The sequence below is a fragment of the Pinus tabuliformis genome, chromosome J (genome assembly GCF_031772625.1).
Source record: "Pinus tabuliformis cultivar Carrire ecotype Pingquan chromosome J, CPIR1, whole genome shotgun sequence".
In the NCBI taxonomy this organism is placed as follows: domain Eukaryota; kingdom Viridiplantae; phylum Streptophyta; class Pinopsida; order Pinales; family Pinaceae; genus Pinus; species Pinus tabuliformis.
Genome location: NC_142295.1, coordinates 860,158,465 through 860,182,087, shown reverse-complemented (window position 1 = coordinate 860,182,087; position 23,623 = coordinate 860,158,465). Strand labels below are relative to the sequence as shown.

Here is a 23,623-nt window from a genome sequence, read left to right as displayed (position 1 = left end):
AACATACGACCACAGGGCGACTTACCCTCCCCTAGTGGTGCACTATGAACATGATGATTAGTTCTTCTGTGGGTCGGGATGATTAGTTCTCCCATGGCAACTGTGGGTCGGGATGATTAGTTCTCCCGTGGCAGCTGTGGAACAGGATGATTAGTTCTTCTGTGGGCCGGGATGATTAGTTCTCCCGTGGCAACTGTGGAACAGGATGATTAGTTCTCCTGTGGGCCGGGATGATTAGTTCTCACGTAGCAACTATGGAACAGGATGATTAGTTCTCCTATGGGCCAGGATGATTTGTTCTCCATGGCGACTATGGAACAGGATGATTATGTTAAAATTGGCAACTAGGGCCAAACTCCATGTGGGTCATCTTATTCATGGCTGATAATATTTTTATTAGATTCCTCTCGTCGATAGTGTAGGATTGATCTAAAGATCATCTGATTCCGATAAGTATTTATGGAGATATGAATTTATTTTTATTATGGAATAATTATCAAGTCAACCAACAACTCATGTAGGCTCAAAAGCCCAACAGTCACATCTATTCAATCATCAACATTTGTATATAAATACAGGAGGCCTTTTCCTCATTTGGACACACTCATCTCATCACATCTCTCTCTCTCTCCTGCGCAGAAAAGAGGCTCTTCTCCTACTGCGCAGAAAGGGACTCTTCTCTCACACATGTGGAAGGAAGACCAGAATTTAGGGTTGCAACTGCAGATCGGAAGTTTGACCAGCATTGACCATCAGACTCTCTCTCAGAACTGTGTTGTAGGTGGAACTGACTCTCCTCAGAAGGTCACATTTTTTGGTGAAGGAATCAAGCTGATCCGACGGTCGGTTTGTAAGATATTGTCTACCCTAGTTTAGGGTTGATCTAGGGTTTGCCATTGCTGATGTAAATCATATTTATGTATTATTTCTCTCTACTGAATTATTGAAGATAAAGGAAGATTTGATCAAAGGGTTTCCCCATATTGGGGTTTGTCCCTGGCTAGCCGCCACATCTTGTGTCTCTTGTCTTGGCTTGTTTTCTATCGATCGTTTAATGTTCTATCTGCACTTTACTTACTGTACATGTGATTGCTAATCTGTGGATAATAATAATAAAAAGAAGTAAACTGCTCTAAGCATAGAACATACCATAACTTAACATGGTATCAGAGCTGAGGTGAAGACAAAGCCCGAGCAAGAGCAAGAGCAATCACCGAAGAGAAGATTGGCAAGGCTATCCTAAAAGAACTATGGGGTCCTCAACACTCTTCCCTGCCAAAGACAAGCTCCGTGAGAAGTCTGACTATCACGGATGGAAGATGTCTCTCGATCTAACTTTAGAAGATCAAGGAGTGTTGGACCATGTGAGAGGCAATATTGTTGAGCCTCCATCAAATGCACCCGTTGCTACCAGGAACAAATGGAAAACCGGTGAAGTCAAAACAAAGAAGATCATCCGGGACTCTATCAACAAGCACTTGGTGGCTTACATCTCCGACCTGAACACCTCCAAGGAAATCTACGATAGACTGGTGAGTTTATTTAAAGTTAATGATGCAAAACAAGTTTTGTTTCTTAGAGATAAGCTGAAGGAAATTAAGAAGGGCAAAGATGAGAGTATGCAAACATACTTCTTAAGAATCACCGAGATCAAGAACGATCTCCTATCTATTGGGGAGATTATTACTGATAGGGAAATGGCACTCACGACTCTTGGAGGATTACCATCCGAATGGTACGTGTTCAGAACTACTCTTCTCAACAATAACGTAATTCCTAGTTTCAAGAAATTAATGGCAAGATGCATTCAAGAAGAAACAAGGATAGAAGAGCAAGAAATGCCCATGCCCACAGGTCCTCCTGCTGCCTTTTTTTCTCATGCTAAAAAAAGAAATAATTCCGGGACTAAATCAAAAAGAAAGGTTGGACCTGAGGGTGGAAGAAAAGGATGATGTTACATTTGCGATAAAGCAGGTCACTATACAAGAGAATGCCCTGATAGATGGGACTCACACCGGGACGATCATCAAAATCCCTCTCATGGCAATCAAAGGAATGGCAAATCTAGTAGCAGAGGTAAAAGGAGTGTTGGAAATCAAGCAAGAGGACAATCATTCAAGAAGGCTAGAAATTCCAGGTATGAATCTAACACTGTTGACAATAAGCAGGATGAATATTATCTACCAGCTGCTCTATCTACCTCTGCTCCTTCGGACTCGCTGGGAATTTGGCTTATTGATAGTGGTGCCTCAAGGCACTTCACTGGTTACAAAGAAGTTCTCCATAATCTGATAGAGAAATAAACTAACCTGGAAATTGTCCTTGGAGATAATATGAAATATCCCGTGAAAGGTGTAGGCAATGTCTCTCTTAACTTGAATCAAGGTAATACGATCCACTTACAGGATGTATTATATGTTCCTAACCTCAAAAAGAACCTGGTGTCCATTTCAGCAACGGAAGACAAAGGCTATAAGGTGACCTTCAGCAATGGCAAGGTACGTGTATGGAAAAACAATGTTAAATATGCCTTTACTCTTGGGTTTCGAGTTGATTCATTATATTAGGTCAGTGGAAGTCCGCTAGGGGTAATGTCTTGTGACACATCTCTTCAGTCCGAACTTTGGCATCGGAGGTTTGCCCACCTTCATTATAAAGCTCTACCCAATGTAAGACAAATGGTGATAGGGATGCCCGAATTCTGAGTAGATAAAGAAGGTGTATGTCCGAGATGTGCCGAAGGAAAGCTCAAAAGGGGACCATTCCCCTCAAGCCAAAGCAAGACCTCTGATATATTACAGTTGGTTCACTCAGACATATCTGGTATGATGCCTGTGAACTCCTTGGGAGGATATTCATATTAACTTACTTTTACAGATGAATATTCTCGAAAGACTTGGATATACTTCTTGAAAAAGAAGGATGAAGTGTTCTCTTGGTTTCGACACTTCAAAGCCTTGATCGAGAATCAAACCGAAAAGAAGATCAAGATCTTAAGGACTGATAATGGGACTGAATATGAATCTAATGAGTTTCATGACTTTTGTAAAGAGGCTGGCATTAACAGGGAGACTACTACACCATATACTCCTGAAAAAAATGGTGTGGCAGAATGGAAGAACTGTACAATTGTGGAAGTTGTCCGTGCCATGCTCCATGATCAAAGATTTACGAAGTTTCTATGGGCCGAAGCTGCAAACATTGTCGTATATGTACAAAACCGATGCCCTCATCAAGCATTGGGTTCTAAGACTCCTAAAGAAATGTTCGCCGGTAAGAAACTTGACATATCTCATTTTAGAATTTTTGGAAGCCCTCTATATTTTCATGTGCCGAAAGAGAAAAGGAATAAATTGGGTGCATCTGGAAAGAAAGGAATCTTCGTGGGCTATGGTGAAAATACTAAGGGCTATAGAATCTATGTAGTCAGTCAAAGGGAAGTCATGATTAGTCATGATGTCACCTTTGATGAAGACATGGCTCTCGGCAAGGTGAACAATCTTCCTACTGTGAGGAGCTCTCAAGAAGTTGACACCAGGGAACCTAAAGGAAAAGATGATGAAACAATGCTCGATGTGGAAGAACCCATGGATCCTATTGATCCTCCTCCACCTGAGCCTTCCTCTTCTAGGAAGAGGCCTTCATGGCTTAGGGGGGGCACTCGATGATGTTGAAGGACACACTGCACCCCGAGGAACCTTCCGTGAAAGTAAAAAACCTAACAGGTATCAGGGATACCTGACCATCATGAGCACGATCATACAAAATGAGCCTTCATCATTCTCAGATGTCGTCAAGCATCAAGTATGGAAGGATGCTATGACCGAAGAATATGAGTCTATTATGAAGAATGATGTTTGGGAAGTAGTTCCCAGACCCCAGGACAAGACAGTTGTCACTTCTAAATGGATTTACAAGATAAAGCATGCAGCAAATGGAAATACAGAAAAGTATAAGGCTCATTTTGTCGCTTGTGGCTTCTCCCAGAAGGAAGGTATAGACTATGACGAGATATTTGCACCTGTTGCCAGATATACCACCATCCGCTCGATCATAGCCCTTGCAGCTTCACAAGGATGGAACCTACATTAGATGGATGTCAAGACCGCGTTCTTGCATGGTTCAATCAAAGAAAAGGTCTATGTGGAGCAACCCGAAGGATTTGAGATTTATGATCGAAAATCTCATGTATGCAGGTTGAAGAAGGCTCTCTATGGGCTGAAGCAAGCACCCCGAGCATGGTATGAGAGGATCGATAGCTACTTGATGAAGTTGGGATTCACTAGGAATGAAGTTGATCCTAACCTTTACTTTAAGGTTGAAGATGACAAACCTCTCATACTGGTGTTGTATGTGGATGATCTCTTTCTAATAGGTGCCAACCCTCTCATTCACAAATGTAAGAGGGAGTTGGCTTCTGAATTTGAAATGAAGGACCTAGGACTGATGCACTATTTCCTAGGACTTGAAGTCTGGCAGAAGCCAAGGGAAATTTTCCTATCTCAAGGAAAATATGTGGTGAAGATATTGGAAAGATTCGGTATGGTGGACTACAAGCCTGTAACTACCCCGATGGAGCTTGACTTTAAGAAGTTAAGCGGTAGCGCTGCTGGACATGTTTTATGAAATGCCACCGAGTATCGCCAACTCATCAAAGCATTAATGTTCTTAGTGAACTCCCGTCCAAATATATGCTTCGCAGTCAACACGTTGAGTCAACATATGGTTGAACCTCGCCACATACATTGGATTGGTGCCAAGAATCTGTTGAGATATCTTCGTGGCACAATTACTTGTGGGTTAAGATACACTGTCAGAGATGTGAGACTACTTGGATACACTGATGTTGATTGGGCAGGCAGTGTGGTGGATTGTAAGAGCACTTCCGGGTGTTGTTTCTCCTTGGGATCTGCTTCGATATCCTGGATGAGCAGGAAGCAGAAGCCGGTGGCTTTGAGCACCGCCGAAGAAAAGTATATCGCTGCTAGCATGGCCTCCTGTGAGGCAGTCTGGTTGCGAAAGCTCTTTAGTGAGTTGTTTGGATTTACATTGGATACAACCGTGATCCTATGTGACAACCAGAGTGGGATTCGTTTATCAGAGAATCCCGTATTTCATGACCGCTCCAAGCATATCGATATTAGGTATCACTATATTCGAGATATGGTGCAACGAGGAGCAATAAGGCTCCAACATATCGGTACAGATGAACAGGTCGCCGACATTCTGACAAAGCCCCTAAGATAGGTCAAATTCCTAACCTTCCGAGAACGACTTGGTGTTTGTTCAAAGACCCTCTGATGAGGGTCTTGTATGATGTATGGAGCTCTTGGAGCTCCAGGGGGGCGCGGGGTACTTCTTGGAGTGACATATGACCACACGGTGACTCACCATCCCCTGGTGGTGTACATGTACAGGGTAAAAGAATCAAAACTTTCCCTGTGACACCCCGTGGCGACTATGTAACAGGATGATCAGTTCTCTTGCGAGGTCTGAACGATGTGTTCTCCATGACGATTGTGTAGCAGGATGATTAGTTCTCCTGTGAGGCCTGGATGATGTATTTTCCATGGTGATTGTGGAACAGGATGATTTGCTCTCCTGTGGGCCAGGATGATTAGTTCTCCGTGGCATCCACTGGACAGGATGATTTGCTCTCCTGTGGATAGGATGATTAGCTCTCCTGTCGAGGCATCCTACCCATGCAGTCTGGGACTCATGGGAAGTACCTCTCATCTGATCAATGAGCAGGGAAATTAGGATAGGGACCATAGTAGTACCGATGGACGCATCGTTGTATCTACCACACTCCCTATGCTAGGATGACCTTCATTGATCTGGGACCAGTGGTAGGAGCTGTACCCACTATGACACTGACTTCGGGTCAGTTGAGGACTGGTCTGGGTCCAGTGGTACACACTCTGAGACTGACTTTGAGTCAGTGGCTATGTTGCAGGAAACGTGGTACAGAGGTCCGTTTCCGTACGGAAACTGGTACGAAACGCGGAAACGCGTTTGGTACGGCCATGAAACGCGTTTCCGGCCGTATTGCCATGTTTCTTGAAATGGAAACGTGGCAATACGGCCGGAAACGCGTTTCACGGCCGTACGACCCACGTTTCCTCATTAACTTGTGTTTTTTTTAATTTGTTTTTTAATTTATTTTTAGGGTATGTTAGTGACTTCTAGTTGCTTCTAGATGCGTGTCTAAAGTTATAAAAGTGAATTTTTACCCTAGTGTTGATATGCAGTTCATCAGGAAGTTTGAGGCATATGCAATTCAGGGTAATGTTAAATTCTTAAAGTAAAAGTGATATTCTCCTTTATTTTTCGTTTTCATCCTTTTACTTAAATTTTTAACATTACCATGAAATGACTCGGGATGTTTGAGAGTGGTTTCGCCCTCATTGGATTTCATATGGAGAAAGTAGAATTTTAGATCTCACTCAAAATCCAACAGACTTATCTGTTTTTCAGGATTTCAGAATTGGGGGGATTGAAATGTTTCCATTGGATTTTACCATGTACTAGGGTATTCAAGAGAACCAAGCCATCTATGCAAGGGAAACTCCCAATAATCAAGATCATATAGGGTACTAGGGTATGAAACTTGTATTTAATCAAGAGCACTAAGGTCGTTCGACTATGTAGGAGGAGACTCCCAATTCAACAGTGGTCCTTCTAAAGAATGGGATGTGGATGCAGAAAATCTGATTTGGATCTCTCTCTTGCAGCCTTATAGTCTTTATTGTACTTGCAGCCTCATATATTAATATAAATAAAGGCTGATTTTGAGATTTGGATGTATAATAAAGGTTGCTTTTGGATATTCCGATAATTTTATTTTCATTATGTGATCATTCATAAGTAAATGTGATGTAAATTAAATCTTAATGTTTAAGTGTAATAAATTATAATGTATCATTTATGCTTTATGATTGCACATATATATATATATATATATATATATATATATATATATATATATATATATTCGCGTTTCCCCGTTTCCAAAATTTGGGGAGGTCGTGTTTCGTATCGTTTCCCGTTTCGGAAACTCGTACCCGTTTCCCCATTTCGTGCAACCTAGGTCAGTGGAGGATGGTATAATACATCCTCGATCATTTCTTCTTCTTCAAAATTGGGACAAAGCAAAGCAGATCAGATCAGGGCAGAACAGAACAGAGCAGAGCAGGCAGAATAGAGCAGAGCAGGGGTCAAGTTGTACAGGGCAGTGCATTTGATGGATGAATAGTAGCGACCGACAGACGAATTGTAGATGGAGTTCTCCCTAGTTGAGGGGAGTATTAAAATTGGAAAGTAGGGCCAAACTCCATGTGGGTCATCTTATTCATGACTGATAATATTTTTATTAGATTCTTCTCGTCGAGAGGTGTAGGATTGATCTAAAGATCATCCGATTCCGATAAGTATTATGGATATATGAATTTATTTTGATTATGGAATATTATCAAGCCGACCAGCAACTCATGTAGGCACAAAAGCCCAACAGTCGCATCTATTCAATCATCAACATTTTTATATAAATACAGGAGGTCTTTTCCTCATTTGGACACACTCATCTTATCACATCTCTCTCTCTCTCTTGCGCAGAAAAGAGGCTCTTCTCCTACTGCGCAGAAAGGGACTCTTCTCTCACACGTGTGGAAGGAAGGACACAGAATTTAGGGCTGCAACTGCAGATCGGAAGTTTGACCAACGTTGACCATCAGACTCTCTCTCAGAACTGCGTTGTAGGTGGAACTGACTCTCCTCAGAAGGCCGCATTTTTTGGTGAAGGAATCAAGCCGATCCGACGGTCGGTTTGCAAGATATTGTCTGCCCTAGTTTAGGGCTGATCTAGGGTTTGTTGTTGCTGATGTAAATCAGATTTATGTACTATTTCTATATGTTGAATTATTGAATATTAAGGAAGATTTGATCAAAGGGTTTCCCCATATTGGGGTTTGTCCCTAGCTAGCCGCCACATCTTGTGTCTCTTGTCTTGGCTTGTTTTCTATCGATCGTTTAATGTTCTATCTGCACTTTACTTACTGTACATGTGATTGCTAATATGTGGATAATAATAATAAAAAGAAGTAAAGTGCTCTAAGCATAGAACATACCATAACTTAATAGATTAGTTCTCCTGTGGGCAAAGATGATTTGTTCTCCGTGGCGACTGTGAAACAGGATGATTAGTTCTCCTGTGGGCCAGGATGATTAGTTCTCTGTGGCATCCACTGACAGGATGATTCGTTCTCCTGTGGACAGGATGATTAGTTTTCCTGTCGAGGCATCCTACCCATGCAGTCCGGGACTCATGGGAAGTACCTCTCATCTGATCAGTGAGCAAGGAAATGAGGATAGGGACCATAGTAGTACTATCAATGGACGCATCGTTGTATCTACCGTACTCCCTATGCTAGGATGACCTCCATTGATCTGGGATCAATGAAACTGATTTGGGATCAGTATGAGTCGTTTGAGACACTCTTGTGACATTTATCTGGGATCAGTATGAGTGGTTTGAGACACTCTCTTGTGACATTGATCTGGGATCAGTATGAGTGGTTTGAGACACTCTCTTGTGATATTGATCTGGGATCAATAAAACTGACTTCGGGTCAGTAAGAGTGATGTGACACACTCTCTTCAAATGAAACTGACTTCAGGTTAGTAGAAAATGGTATGAGACATTCTCGATCAATTCTTCTTCTTCATGGTTCAGCAGAGCAAAGCTTAGCAGATCAAAGCAGAGTAGAGCTCAGCAGATCAGAGCAGAGCAAAGCAGTGCATGGCACTGATGGCAGAGATAGTACAGTCGGACATATGGATCAACAGATGGAGTTCTCCCTAGTTGAGAGAGAGTGTTAAAATTGGCAACTAGGGCCAAACTCCATGTGGGTCATCTTATTTATGGCAGCGGATATTTTTCTTGGACCCCTCTCATCGAGAGGTGTAGGATTGATCTAAAGATCATCTGATTCCAATAAGTATTCATGGAGTTATAAATTTATTTGCATTAAAAGACAATTCGTCAAGGTCGACTAGCAGCCAAATAAACCCCACATGTGCTCAACGTTTTAGTATGAATAGAGGTGGCCTTCAAGTCATTTCAACACACTTGGCATCTCTTCCTCTCTCTACTTGTCTTTGGGTTTTAATAGGAGGAGAGATCCTAAGGAATAACGTTGCCCTGATCCAGAGGGCAGAAAGCCGGAACTGCTGGAAAAGCCGGAACTGCCGAAAAAGCCGGAACTACCAAAACTGTCGAAAAAGCTGGAAAAGTTGGAACTGACGGAAAAGCCAAAAAAGTCGGAACTGCCGGAACTGCCGAAACTGCGGGAACTGCCGGAAAAGCCAAAAAAGCTGGAAAAGCCGAAACTGTCAGAACTACCGGAAAAGCCGGAACTGCCAGAAAAGTCGAAACTACCGGAAAAGCCAGAAAAGCTGGAAAAGTCGGAACTGCCGAAAAAGTTGGAACTATTGGAAAAGCTAGAACTGCGGGAAAAGCTGGAACTACTGGAAAAGCCAGAAATACCGGAAAAGTCATAATTGCCAAAAAAGCTGGAACTGCCGAAAAAGCCAAAACTGCTAGAAAAGTTGGAAAAGCCAGAAATGCCGGAACTGCCGGAAAAGCCAGAACTCCCGGAAAAGCCGGCACTGTCGGGACTGTCAGGACTGCCAAAATTGCCGGGAACTATCGGGAACAGACGGAACTGCCAGAACTGTCGGGAACTGCCGAAACAGCCAAAGCATCTATCTCCAAAGGAGAGCAGCATGCAAGGGACAGCTAACTAACATTGTGACAGTTGTATGGTACTTAGCAGCAAATAGCTAAGGACAACAAGCAAGCAAGGTGCAACCAACACATAGGTCAGGATGGCAACATGGTGCAGCAATGGCACATAATGTAGTATAGTGAAGGGTACAATCATGATTAATGAAGCGTGATCAGATGCAGCATAGTGATGATGGGTGCAGCATGGTGCAGCGCGGTGAGGTGCAGCATGATGACGAAATGCAGCACAATGATAGGTGAAGGAGTCACCTTGGAGAATTAGTTGAAGCAGCATGTCTTCAATTGATCTCATGTATCATCTTCTTAGAGATGATCTATGCTCTTAACTAGATAAGTCAAAGTGTTGACTTCTGTTTTAAATGTATTATCTCTCTCTCTCTGTTGAACTATTGAAGAACATATAAGAAGAATTGATCAAGGGTTTTCCCACATTGGGGTTTGTCCCCGGCTAGCGCCACATCTTATGTCCTCTTGTCTTGGCTTGTCTTCTGCGATTTATTTTTATGTTCTATCTGCAGTTTACTTTAATGCTGATGTGATTGCTAATCTGGAAAAGATATGGAGCTAACTGTGAAAATTGAAATAAATTGCTCTAAGCATAGAACATACCTAAAATTAACACTATGACTAACCCGATGGAACTTAACTTTAAGAAGTTATGTGGTAGTGCTGTCGGACCTGAATTGGGAAATGCCTCTAAGTATCGCCAACTCATAGGAGCACTGATGTTCTTGGTGAACTCTTGTCCGAACATATGTTTTGCAGTTAACACATTGAGCCAATATATGGTTGAGCCTCGTCACATACATTGGATTGGTGCCAAGAATCTTCTGAGATATATTTGGGGCACAATCACTCATGGACTGAGATACATTGTCGGAGATGTGAGGCTGCATAATTATTCTGATATTGATTGGGCTAGCAGTGTGGTGGATCGCACGAGCACTTCTGGATGTTGTTTTTCTTTGGGTTCTGCTTCGATATCCTGGATGAGCAGGAAGCAGAAATTGGTTGCCTTGAGCACCGCTAAGGCCGAATACATAGTTGCTAGTATGACCTCCTGTGAAGTTGTCTGGTTGAGAAAGCTCTTCAGTGAGCTATTTGGACATGTGTTGGATACCAACGTGATCCTCTGTGACAACCAGAGTGGGATCCGATTATAAGAGAATCTTGTATTTCATGATCGCTCCAAGCACATAGATATTAGGTACCAATTTATCAAGGACATGGTACAACGAGGAGCAATAAGGCTCCATCACATTGGGACCGATGAGCAGGTCGTCGATATTCTGACAAAGCCCCTGGGGAAGGTCAAATTCTTGGCCTTCCAAGAACGACTTGGAGTCGTGGAGAGACCCTCTTATGTGTTGAAGAATCTAGGGCAAACATGATTAAGATGATTCTTTGTTACATGATAACAATTTGTGAAGTGTTTGTACAATTTTATCTCAGCTTGATGTTGACTTCATTATTGGCATGTGTATGTTAGCTTCATCAAACAAGTATCAAAAACAAAAGAGACAAGAACACAAATGTTTGGCTTTTTTCCAGGGCCAAAACCTCTCCCTCTTGGAGAGGAATACCCATGCATAAATTCTTCTTATAGAGATTCCATTGACGAATACCAAGACCATGACTCTTGACACAATCTGCCTCTCCAAGACCAAGACATCAACCCTCTTCCTTGCCATTGTTGAGATCATTATCATCATCACTACTGCTTACATTGATGTCATCAAAGTTGCACTACTAGTACTACTGCACTTTTAATTGAGATCATCATCGTTGCTTTCACCAAGACCATAGTTGCTCTATATGCATCGAAATCACCATTGTTGCAACATGAATGCTTTCACAACAGTGTCACCGAAATTGTTTGCTAATTGCACTGAGATCATTGTTGCACTCCGAGACAATGAGATAACAAAATCATGATCTATAGCTATTATGATTATGGTTATGCCAGGATCAAGACTGTGATCCTTGTTTCTGCTCCTAGTAGTACGTCAAGACTGCATCATATTAAGTCTGAGAGTTGTGGTAACTAATGAGACTTAATGTCTACTTTCACAGGTATGCCGAGGATCTCTGCCATCATGTAAACTCTTTTCATGGTTCACCCAAGATAGTATAGATCTACTTCATACAACCATAATCATTGCAATTCATCATGTCTAGGCTGCTACAGGTATGTCATACTTAAGATCAACATGATTTCTAACAAGACAATAATATGTGTGAAGGCCGAGGATAGTCCATCCATAAAGGCTACGTCCTCATGCCGAGAATGAAACAGAGTCATCACTTCATTACTTAACTGCCCAGGTCACACGCTGCCTTATCTATTCTTATCCATCCGAGGATATCACCTTTAGATCACAGGTATGCCGAGAGGAGGTTGATCTAGGTTTTGTTGCTCCTTATACCCATATGAGGAGGCAGTTGAACCATAGATCTATCCCACAGAAAAATGTGGATCTTCTGCTCCTTAGTCACCCGAAAATTCAGAGACAAAATGCAAGCTTTGTTCCTCCTTGACTGCGGTTTCCTCATCCAATCATCTGCTCCTTGACTGCAGCTCCTTCATGTGAAATTTCAGAGGCATCCGAAATTTTTCTTCGTCTATTTTCACTGACCCTAGATGGGTATTTATAGTGGTCACGTCATATATTTGAGCCGACATGATCCCACGAACCGACATGTCCTCTTGCCAAGCCGACATGACATCCATTTATATATTTAATTCATTTTGGAGCCGACGTAAGATTTCTTTGTTGTTTTGCTTGCAGATTTCGGTGAGCTTGCTTCTTAGGTATTGATCTTGGTCTTGGAGGGTTGTTACACAACTTTGAGGACTTGTATACATTTACATAGGCTCATGAAGAGCTTTCATTACATGACATGACTCTTTGACAAATAAATCAAATCCTAAAGACATCAAGAAGAAGTCTTTGACCTAATTACACTTTTTGCTCATGAAACCCATGTAGCAAGGAATACAAAAATAATGTATTCCTTTTATTACACCATTTACAAAGATCGTGTCATTATGAAAATCGAACCTAGTTACACTTTCTTCAACACTCCCTCTTAAAGGGAGGTATTCATAACAGTACTTGGTCATTCTCAATCTGAAGAATTTCTCATAAGAAGAATCGGATTTGCAATCCATCTGTTATAGCATCATTTCAACCAACATTGTTTCGATATAGCAAGGCCTTGACTACCAGCTCCATCTCTCTCTTAGATTAAAGCACAATGTTGGCGAGACCAATGACTGATAGACACACATCATCATTGTCTCTCTTAGGGTCATACCCACCCGGGTGTTCTCCGAGTATGCCCTACTAGGACTATTCTCATCTTGGGTTCCCAACCCTCAAGAATATCAGTCCTCTTGCTCACTCTTGTCTTGGATACCCTACCACATCCTCATAAAGTGTTGGATGCCATATGATTACACAATCCTCCATTCTTTCTTCCAAACTAAAGACAAGAATGTAATGTCTAACTCTCCCTCTTAACCAGGGACGAGTTCCAAGTTTCTCTTGACTTAGAAACTTACTCGAGTTCCTTTACTCATAGGAACCTCCTAGAGCTCCCTCTTATCCAGGGACTCTATCATCAGTGTTTTATAGGGTCCTCTAGTTGACTGATGATCCAAAACTTCGATGTCATCAATTTCTTCACATGTAGGGTTCAGCCATCCATCACTTTCCTTTGTCATGTCATTCCTTCTTTCCTAGAAAGTATCCTCTTTGGCTTTGCATCTGGGGCTTCCTTCATAAGGCCATCTATCTTCACCTTTTCTTCAACGGTGATTCACAAGGTACATAGTTGTGACATCCTTCACAACTCTCCTTACCTTGGCCCTGCACACATACACAGAATTTTCCAAGAGGTCAGACACCAAAAAAAAATCACATGTTACCTTTTGGTGATGGCCTTCTATCAATGACATCTTCTTGTAGGATTCAATCATCCTGTATACATGTTGACACATCTCCCAACGATATCCGTTGTCAAGTGTCTTCATCTTTTCAAACTTCCATCAGAGTCTTCACATCATTTCGAGAGATTTCCTGGTCAAGTTTTCCTGATCTTCTGGATGTTCATTGCCTTCATCATGGTTGCATAATTCACGATCTCTTCCATCCTCATGTCTTTTATTCCCAGTAGCTATCATAGTTCTTCAATTGTAGTCAACTACCTCATACTTCATATGAGGACATATTATGTTGATTTCATCTAGTTTGACTTATGTCTTTCTGCATCCTTTCAGAGGAGGAGATCCTTTCCCCTTTGATTATGCTCGATCCATTTTATCTACCACCATATATCATGACATTACAATATCAAATGCAAATACAAATACAATCATACATACCTCATTTTCATTCGGGTATTTTCCAACAGCTTCTTTGATTGGAAAGATCTTCAATCCCTTGGTCTGCTTCATTTCTCATGTCATTGAACCATCATCTCATGAGTTCCACAAGTTGGAATTCCTAACGAGACATTTGTTGCCTTCCCAGGCTAGGAGATCCTCCACTGAGATTTCTATCAGAGATCCTTCAGGATCTAGTATATCCCCATCTGGCAAATGTTTCTTTTGTCCTAGATGACTTCTTCTTTTCCTTCAATGTACAATGAGATTCCCAAGAGCTATATCCTTCATGATTCATACAACCTCTTGTGTTCATGATGCCACGATGCATCTTCTTATCATGGTCATATCTGTAAGGACTTCTGATGGGATCCTTTTGAGAGGGACACCATCTCACTCATAATGGAGATCTATTATTCCCTCTTTCCCTGATCCCTTTCTTCAGCTTCCTCCAGCCTTCCGATGATATGATCTCTTCTTCCATAGTACTATTATGTCTTGTCAACTTTCCTTTACTTATCTATACTTATTTGAGTCCTATTAGCTTGTCTTTCTCTATCTGACATAGAGACCACAAACTATTGATCGAGGTAACCTCCTTGTCCATGGACATTTGTTACCTTGCTTATCGATATCAATATCAATGATGTTTATTTCATCATTATTCCCAAATCTCGTAACTGAGATCTCATGAAGATATTTCTTCATTCTTTGGCACCTTCTGCACTTCATTTCAGAGAGTATATCCTGCAGCATTTCATGTAACCTTCTTATGTCTCCTTTCTTACTTTATAGAACCTTAAGAGTTCTCATGTCTTCAAAGGAGACCTTGATGTACTGACTTCACTTCTTCATAAGGATTCTATCAATCCTACTGTAAGAACTTTTGATGACCCATCTCACCCATAGTTCTTCTTGCAATGATGAAGTCAATGAACCAAACTTGATTATAGAATAAAAGATACTTACTTGATACATGAAGATGAGATCTTCATCTTGATCATGTTGGCAGTTATTGAGGTAGATGCATTGAAGCTTCCTCCGGATAGGATCCTTGCTGAAGCTTAACTTCAAGCTTTCAAAATAATTGACCTAAATATTTGATCCTTGCAACATCGACTTGAAGTTGTTGGCCATGATGTATAGAGACTCATTAGATAGAGTTATTATGGTTGTGTCAACGAACACTTTCATTTTGCATCGAGTTCTGTCCATACAACTTATGTGAAGTGTAGTGAGACCCATTACTATGTTGTAGATGATCTGATTTTGTAAGCCCTTAAGCATCAAGCCTTTGACAATCCGAGTTGTCAAGACTATAGAGGTAATGCCATTGTGAAATGATTGAGATCAATGTGGAATAGATCAAAACTGTGGGAGTCACCAAAGTCATTGCCATGAATGCTTCATCCTTTGACTGTTGTCATTCAAACCCTTTGTTGTAGACTTGATGATGTAGATTGCTTCTTAAATCTGGGTATTGTTCTTTGATTGTAGATCCTTCAGCTAGACTGATGCCTTGACCTCTGAATGTCTCTTTTCTGCCCCTTTCCTTGACTGTTGAACCAATCCCTCTGATACCATGTTGAAGAATCTAGAGCAAACATGATTAAGACGATTCTTCGTTACATGATAACAATTTGTGAAGTGTTTGTACAATTTTATCTTAGCTTGATGTTGACTTCATTACTAGTATGTGTATGTTAGCTTCATCAAACTGCTATCAAAAACAAAAGAGACAAGAACACAAATGTTTGGCTTTCTGCCACGGCCAAAACCTCTCCCTTTTGGAGAGGAAAACCCATGCATAAATTCTTCGTATAGAGATTCCATTGACGAATACCAAGACCATGACTCTTGACACAATCTGCCTCTCCAAGACCAAGACATCAACCCTCTCCCTCACCATTGCTTAGATCATTATCATCATCACTACTGCTTACACTGATGTCATCAAAGTTGCACTACTACAACACTTTTAACTGAGATCATCATCATTGCTTTCACCAAGACCATAGTTGCTATATCTGCATTGAAATCACCATTGTTGCAACATGAATGCTTTCACAACAGTATCACCGAAATCGTTTGCTAACCGTACTGAGATCATTGTTGCACTCTGAGACAATGAGATCACAAAATCATGATCTATAGCTATTATGATTATGGTTATGCCAAGATCAAGACTGTGATCCTTGTTTCTGCTCACAGTAGTACGTCAACACTGCATCATATTAAGTCCGAAAGTTGTGGTAACTAATGAGACTGTATGTCTCCTTTCATAGGTCTGCTGAGGATATCTGCCATCATGTAACTCCTTTCATGGTTCTGTTGAGATAGTATAGATCTACTTCATACAATTCTAATCACTGCAATTCATCATGTCGAGGCAGCTACAGGTATGTCATCCTTAAGATCAACGTGAACTCTAACAAGACAGTAATATGTGTGAAGGCCGAGGATAGTCCATCCATAGACACTACGTCGTCATGCCGAGAATGAAACAAAGTCATCACTTCATTACTTAACTGCCCAAGTCACACGATGCCTTATCTGTTCTTATCCATCCAAGGATATCACCTTTAGATCACAGGTATGCTGAGAGGAGGTTGATCTAGGTTCTGCTACTCCTTATACCCATCTGAGGAGGCAGTTGAACCCTAGATCTATCCCACAAAAAAATTTGGATCTTATGCTCCTTAGTCACCCGAAAATTCAGAGACAAAATGCAAGTTATGTTCCTCCTTGACTGCGGCTTCCTCACCCAATCATCTGCTCCTTGGCTGCGGCTCCTTCATGCGAAATTTCAAAGGCATCCGAAATTTTTCTTCATCTATTTTCACTAACCCTAGGTGGGTATTTATAGTGGTCATGTCCATATATTTGAGCCGACATGATCCCATGAACCGACATGTCCTCTTCCCAAGCTGATATGACATCCATTTATATATTTAATTCATTTTGGAGCTGACATAAGATTTCTTTGTTGTTTTGCTTGCAGATTTTGGTGATCTTGCTTCTAAGGTATTGATCTTGGTCTTGGAGGGTTGTTACACAACTTTGAGGACTTGTATACATTTACATAGGCTCATGAAGAGCTTTCATTACATAGGATGACTCTTTGACAAATAAATCAAATCCTAAAGACATCAAGAAGTCTTTGACCTAATTACACTTCTTGCTCATGAAACCCATGTAGCAAGGAATACAAAAATAATTTATTCCTTTTATTACATCATTTAGAAAGATCATGTCATTATGAAAACCAAACCTAGTTACACTTTCTTCAACATGATGAGAGTCTTGTATGATATAGACATTAAGCTCTGGGAGCTCCGGGGGGCTTGGGGTACTTCTTGGAGCGATGAGCAAACATAGGGTGAGTGGTTCAACCTTCCCCTAATGGTTTGCTTTGTACAGAGTGAGTGGTCCAGCCTTCCCTTGTGATACCTCGTGGCAACATGTAGGTAGGATGAGTGGTTCATCCTTCTCCTGTTGAGACATCCAACCCATGCAGTCTGGAACTCATGGGAAGTACCTCTCATCTGGCTAATGAGTAGGGAAATGAGAACAGGGACCATAGTATTATCGATGGACGCATTGTGTACTACCGTACTCCCTATGCTAGGATGACTGATATTGATCTGGGATCAATTGGAACTAACTTCGGGTCAGTAAGAGTGGTATGAGACACTCTCCTTTTATTGGAACTGACTTCGAGTCAATAAGAGTGGTATGAGACACTCTCTTTTATTTGGGACTGACTTCGAGTCAGTAGAGAATGGTGTGATACATTCTCGATCACTTCTTCTTCTTCATAGTTCAGCAGAGCAGAGCAGTGCATTGATGGCAGAGATAGTAAAGATTGGCAGATGGATTAGCAGATGGAGTTCTCCCTAGCTGAGAAGGAGTGTTAAAATTGGCAACTAGGGCCAAACTCCACATGGGTCATCTTATTTATGACAGCTGATATTTTTCTTGGATTCCTCTCTCCGAGAGGTGTAGGGTTGATGTAAAGATCATCCAATTCCGACATGTACAAATGAAGATATGAATTTATTTATATTATGGACAAATTGTCAAGGTCGGCCAGCAAGCAAAACAGGTATTCAAACCCCCAAATTCATCCTCAATGTTGCATATAAAAGAAGGAGACCTCAAGCCATTTTCACCATCATCTCATCTCACATCTCTCTCTCTCCTCTTGTGGTTGGGTGCACATTTCTGGGCATTCTTCTCTCTCAAACGTGCGAAGGAAAGGAGGATAGATTTCTGTTGTCTGCGTTGACCAAGCTGCAAGAAGGCTGTTTTACTGCGTTGACTTGAAGCGTTGACCTATTTTGACTTCGGTTTGGGTGAGGTATCTCTGTCCTAGCAGGCTGCAGATCTGAGCACTAAAACCGAGGCAATCTGACCTCTCCTTTGACCAACGTTGACTGTACTAGGGCTGGCCACAGAGATGACTTTCGTTGACCAGTTTTACTGGACTTTTTCGGATTGTTTTGGGCTGATTAGACTTGCTGTTGGAGGCCGAAAGACTGGGTTTGACCGAGCTGAATTGATGAAGCAATCTGCCCTGTTGACTAGCGTTGACTTTTCTCATTAGGGCTTTTTGATGCTGTCATAAATTATCAGATTTGTGAAATGTATTATCCCTCTCTCTGCTGAACTATTAAAGAATATAAGAAAATTGATCAAGTGTTTCCCCACATTGGGGTTTGTCCCTGGCTGGTGCCACATCTTATGTCCTCTTGTCTTTGCTTGTCTTCTACTATTTATGTTTATGTTTTATCTGCATTTTACTATCATGTTGATGTGATTGCTAAACTAGATATTGATATTGGGCTAATAAAGAAATTGAAGTAAGATGGCTCTAAAGCATAGAACATACCATTGTTACCTAAAATTAACAAAAAGGGAAAACCTTACCTTGAGCTGGACATAGAGAGTTGGGCAAGCAATGCAGGCAACAGTGGAGGCAGTTAGACTACTGAGGTAGTGTAGCTCCTCTGCTACTACTTGGGCAGTTGCAGGGTCATACCAGAACTGACTCAACCTCCAATCCTCAGGTAATAAATCAGCCTGCAGTCCATTATTCTCAGTTTTCTCGACATTATTAGCAGAAGGATCTAAAGTGGGTTGATTTTGGAGAAAAAAATCTTGCAGAGCTGCAAGTGTATGTGAGCTGAGGCATGGCCGATCACTATCATCATAATCTTCGCCAGCTTCGTTGGCAATCGTTGCAGGGTATATTAATTCCTCTGTAACTTCTCCACCCTCCATGGTCTTCGCTCCTTTCCCTTAGCAACGGAAAGACACCTGAACAATGAAGGACTTGGAAATTAAGCAGACGAAAGTGAAAAATTCCTAACAACAGCAGAGCACCTGAACAATCAATAACTTGGGGATTCAGCAGACAAAAGTCGTTATTGAGAGATAAAAGGAAATTGCCTTCATGAATGATCAGATCGATATTTCTAGCATTTAAATGAAAACTAGCACTTCATGTACCCCGGGTGCATCAATCCTATGCAATTTGAGGATTTAGGTTAATGTTTTTAATCAAATTAATTTAAATTTCGTATTTGTTTTTAATAAATTAATGCCGGGATGGTTTGGGTAATCGATGTTGAAATGTGACGAGTAAAATATTTATCATGAAATATTTTGCACATCAAAAATGATTAGAAAAAATGGGGTAGAATGGGGCAGCAATCCCTCAAAATGTTTGGTTAAATCGTTAAAAATCATGATGGATGGTGTAATGTTGTGGGAATTGGAAAAATAATGTGTATAACATGACGTGTTATTAACAACGTCATAACAAAGGCTGAATAAGTAGTGTTCTCTCTTGTTATATAGTTAAATTAAAGTTAAAAACAATAAAGAAGATATATTTAAAAATATTATTATTCATATACATAAATAAGGAAAATATGTATTTATAATTATATTTATTTAATGGAATATGGAGGATAGTCATAAAAACTAATTAGAAAATTGAAAGTCTGAATTTAGGATATAAGATATATTTAAAAATATTATTATTCATATACACAAATAAGGAAAATATGTATTTATAACTATATTTATTTAATGGAATATGGAGGATAGTCATAAAAACTAATTAGAAAATTGAAAGTCTGAATTTAGGTGGAAAATTTTAAATTTTTAGTGAGAAATTAAAAATGTGTAGTATATTCTTTTAATCTTTTGATTTTTTATTAAAATTTGGTAATAAATTGTTTCTATAGTTTATTATTTATAATATATTTCTCATGTTTATATAAATTTAATAATACAATTTTTTGTTTTTAATAGTAAATTTGCTTTGAAAATTTGACACTAATAAGTTAATAAAAATAAGTTATCATGAGTGGTTGTGATATTGCAAATGAGTGGTGGTTGTGATGGAGGATTGCATGATTATTGCAAATTAAATTAAGCACATAGGTGAAAGAAACCTATAACATATTTTTTCATTTACAGGTGTATTTTCATTTTGTTGTAAATTCATGCAGATTTTTGCTAAAATATAAACAATATATTCAACCAAAATAATAAAGTCTTCGCAATTTAAAAGAAAAAATCGATACAAGTTAATGTCCATTAACACTTCGAATTTTTAAACACTTGTCCACTTCGGTTTTAGGCTTCAAACATACTATTTTAAATATTTGAGGAGTCAAACACGTTAAACTTATAATCATTGTGAAAATTTTCATTTTGTTGTAAATTCATGCAGATTTTTGCTAAAATATAAACAATATATTCAACCAAAATAATAAAGTCTTCGCAATTGAAAAGAAAAAAATCGATACAAGTTAATGTCCATTGACACTTCGAATTTTTAAACACTTGTCCACTTTGGTTTTAGGCTTCAAACATACTATTTTAAATATTTGAGGAGTCAAACACGTTAAACTTATAATCATTGTGAAAACCTTTTTCAATAACAAGTTTTCAGTGATCCCCTAAATTGACCCAAATATATTGCCGTGTTGACATGTGGACTACTTTTGTCTTTTTCTTGAGGTAGAAACATACACATGAATGAGTGTGTGGTCTCTATCATAAGAAATTATTATGATTAAATCTATATTAAAATAAATTATTCATTATTATAAAACAAATTTTATATTTAAAATAATTTTCTATTAAAATAATTAATCATTTTCCATAAAATTAAATAATTTATTTAATTTTTATTTGATAAGTTTTTTGTTTTAGATTGTTGTAAAAACTCTACACACCAAATAACCTAAGTAATCTAAATCTTGACACTGTGTAATTAATCTGGAAACTAATCACCATGATAATTTAGATTTGCACATTAAAATTGTTGAAATACAGACATGTCAAACATGTACCATACCATTGTAAGTCATTATAATAATTTAAAAATAGGAAAGACATTAAGGACAATCCTCAACACAACAAAAATGTCAGTTGAAAAACTAAAATCCAAATTTAACTACCTTTTTTACATCAATTTAATGGTTTATGAACCATCACTCATCATGCAGTTTGGGCAATCCTACACTTCTCGAGATACGTTTTCAAAATACTCCTACACTTCTCGTGATATGTTTTCAAAATACTCCTTGTAAATTATCTTTAGTTCCGGTTCAGTTCTCTGAATTTCTTTTTAAAATTTGTTGTTTCATGTACAATTGCACAAGACCCTAATTTTGGATATAGTAAGAATTTCAGAGTCCTTTCTTCTCCCATTAATCCTTGAAGTTATCCACATTTCAAGTAATTTTAATTGGATAAGGTTTTTCCTGCCCTTGCAAGATGAGCTCAGAGGAGTACAAGGAAGGGTAAAGCCTCACACATGTTGAAAACTATGGGAAATTAAATGACTATAAATGTATAATTTATCTAAAAAAATCATTATTCCTGAATAATAGGATAGTTTTGCGCACTAATTAAAATATAAAGATTTTTTTTAAATATATATTTTTTTTAATGTAGATTTTATATATTGAAAATTTAATTTTTAGTCAACCTTGAATTAATTCAGGATTTAAAGCATTACGGAATAGGTTATATCTTGAGCGACAAGGATAATAAAATTAAAATAAAATATTATGATTTTGAAATGAGTTATGGTTTTTAGGCATGTGATATTCGTAATAAAATCTCAATTATTATAACAATTTTTTTAGACTTTTTATTTTTTAATATAATTTTTATTTGTGGGAATTTAATTTAAAACCAAAATAATCATCAACATATTAGAAAAATAAATTACATTTTAAAATTTTATTTATTTTTAATATTCAATTTATTTTTTTTCAAAATTTAAATAAATTTCAGAATTTCAAAACTAATTGAAAATCAAATTTTCATATATATCCTGCTCAAATATATCAAAAACATCAAATAATAAAATTATACTACCTTTACTACCTTTTAGTAAATAATAAATAAAATTATAAACTAAATATAATACAAAATTATAATATCAGTTTTCCACCTGATTAAAAGACGGGTTGTATAAAAATATATCAAATAATTAAACCAGCATAGATCCATTTTAAATAAGGATCTAACATGAGTTGAGAGGGGTCCAATTTCTTCACGTGCAATTTTTTTATTAGCCCACATTATTTAAATGTTTTGTATAATTTTTTATTTTATTTTTTTAGATTTTTAGATTTTTTATTTTGACAGACATGAACAAAATTTCAACTTTGATGACGGACAAACACCCTTGATGATGGACAAACAACCTTACATATCATACTGGGTTGTAGGACAGACAACCTTAGAATGAGTATCTCAGCTCAATGACCAAAGTTTCAACTTTGATGACATTACACATCATATTGCGCTGTAGAATAAGCCTCTCAGCTCAATTATACTATTTTTAGATATCATTTTTGGGATTCAACTGCATTAAGTAAGTCATTCAAACGTATGAGAAATTAGTCAGTTACGACTACCTCTCATGGAAATGGTCATACGTTTGAATGACTTACTTAACGCAGTTGAATCCCAAAAATGATATCTAATATAATGCACTGCGTAAATCCCCCATACTTATATACTATTTTTTTTAACAAGATCGGGTACTTATATATTATAAAAACTGTTGGGACCAAGTCCTATTACATCTGGGAAGAGAAGAGAAAGAGGAGAAGGAGAAATCCAAAATGGGTTCGCAGACCCTGTCTCCTTGTTGCTTGAATTGAAATACAGATTGAAAAAGACAACGGCTATATTGTCGTACATATGAGCCTGCTAGGAGACAAAATTTACAAGACATTAGATAAATTACTCATGCTGGTTGACCGAATCATCATACTGCAGTTCATGCTTTGCGCTGGCTCTGGTAGAGTTCTCTGCTTGCATACTTTGAGTGAGCGTTTTGATGTGGGCGATTGCTTCCTCCATGTGTTTACATTTTTCCTTTAATTCTTCAA

General features: G+C 38.9%; 1 protein-coding gene across 2 annotated transcripts in view; it reads right to left on the bottom strand.

Annotated features, from left to right (window-relative positions):
* The window catches only part of LOC149229397 (nucleic acid binding / methyltransferase), a 231,172-nt gene extending 211,403 nt beyond the window's left edge, over positions 1-19,769 (bottom strand). Inside the window, exons 1-2 of one of the 2 annotated variants that reach the window (XM_089378615.1) lie at positions 19,644-19,769; positions 19,122-19,511 (exon numbers count right to left, since the gene is read on the bottom strand). In XM_089378615.1, coding sequence (XP_089234741.1) covers positions 19,122-19,475 — 354 coding nt within the window. In that variant the 5' untranslated portion in view covers positions 19,476-19,511; positions 19,644-19,769. The other variant, XM_089378614.1, reaches the window with a different exon arrangement.
* Positions 19,770-23,623: the final 3,854 nt, after the last annotated feature.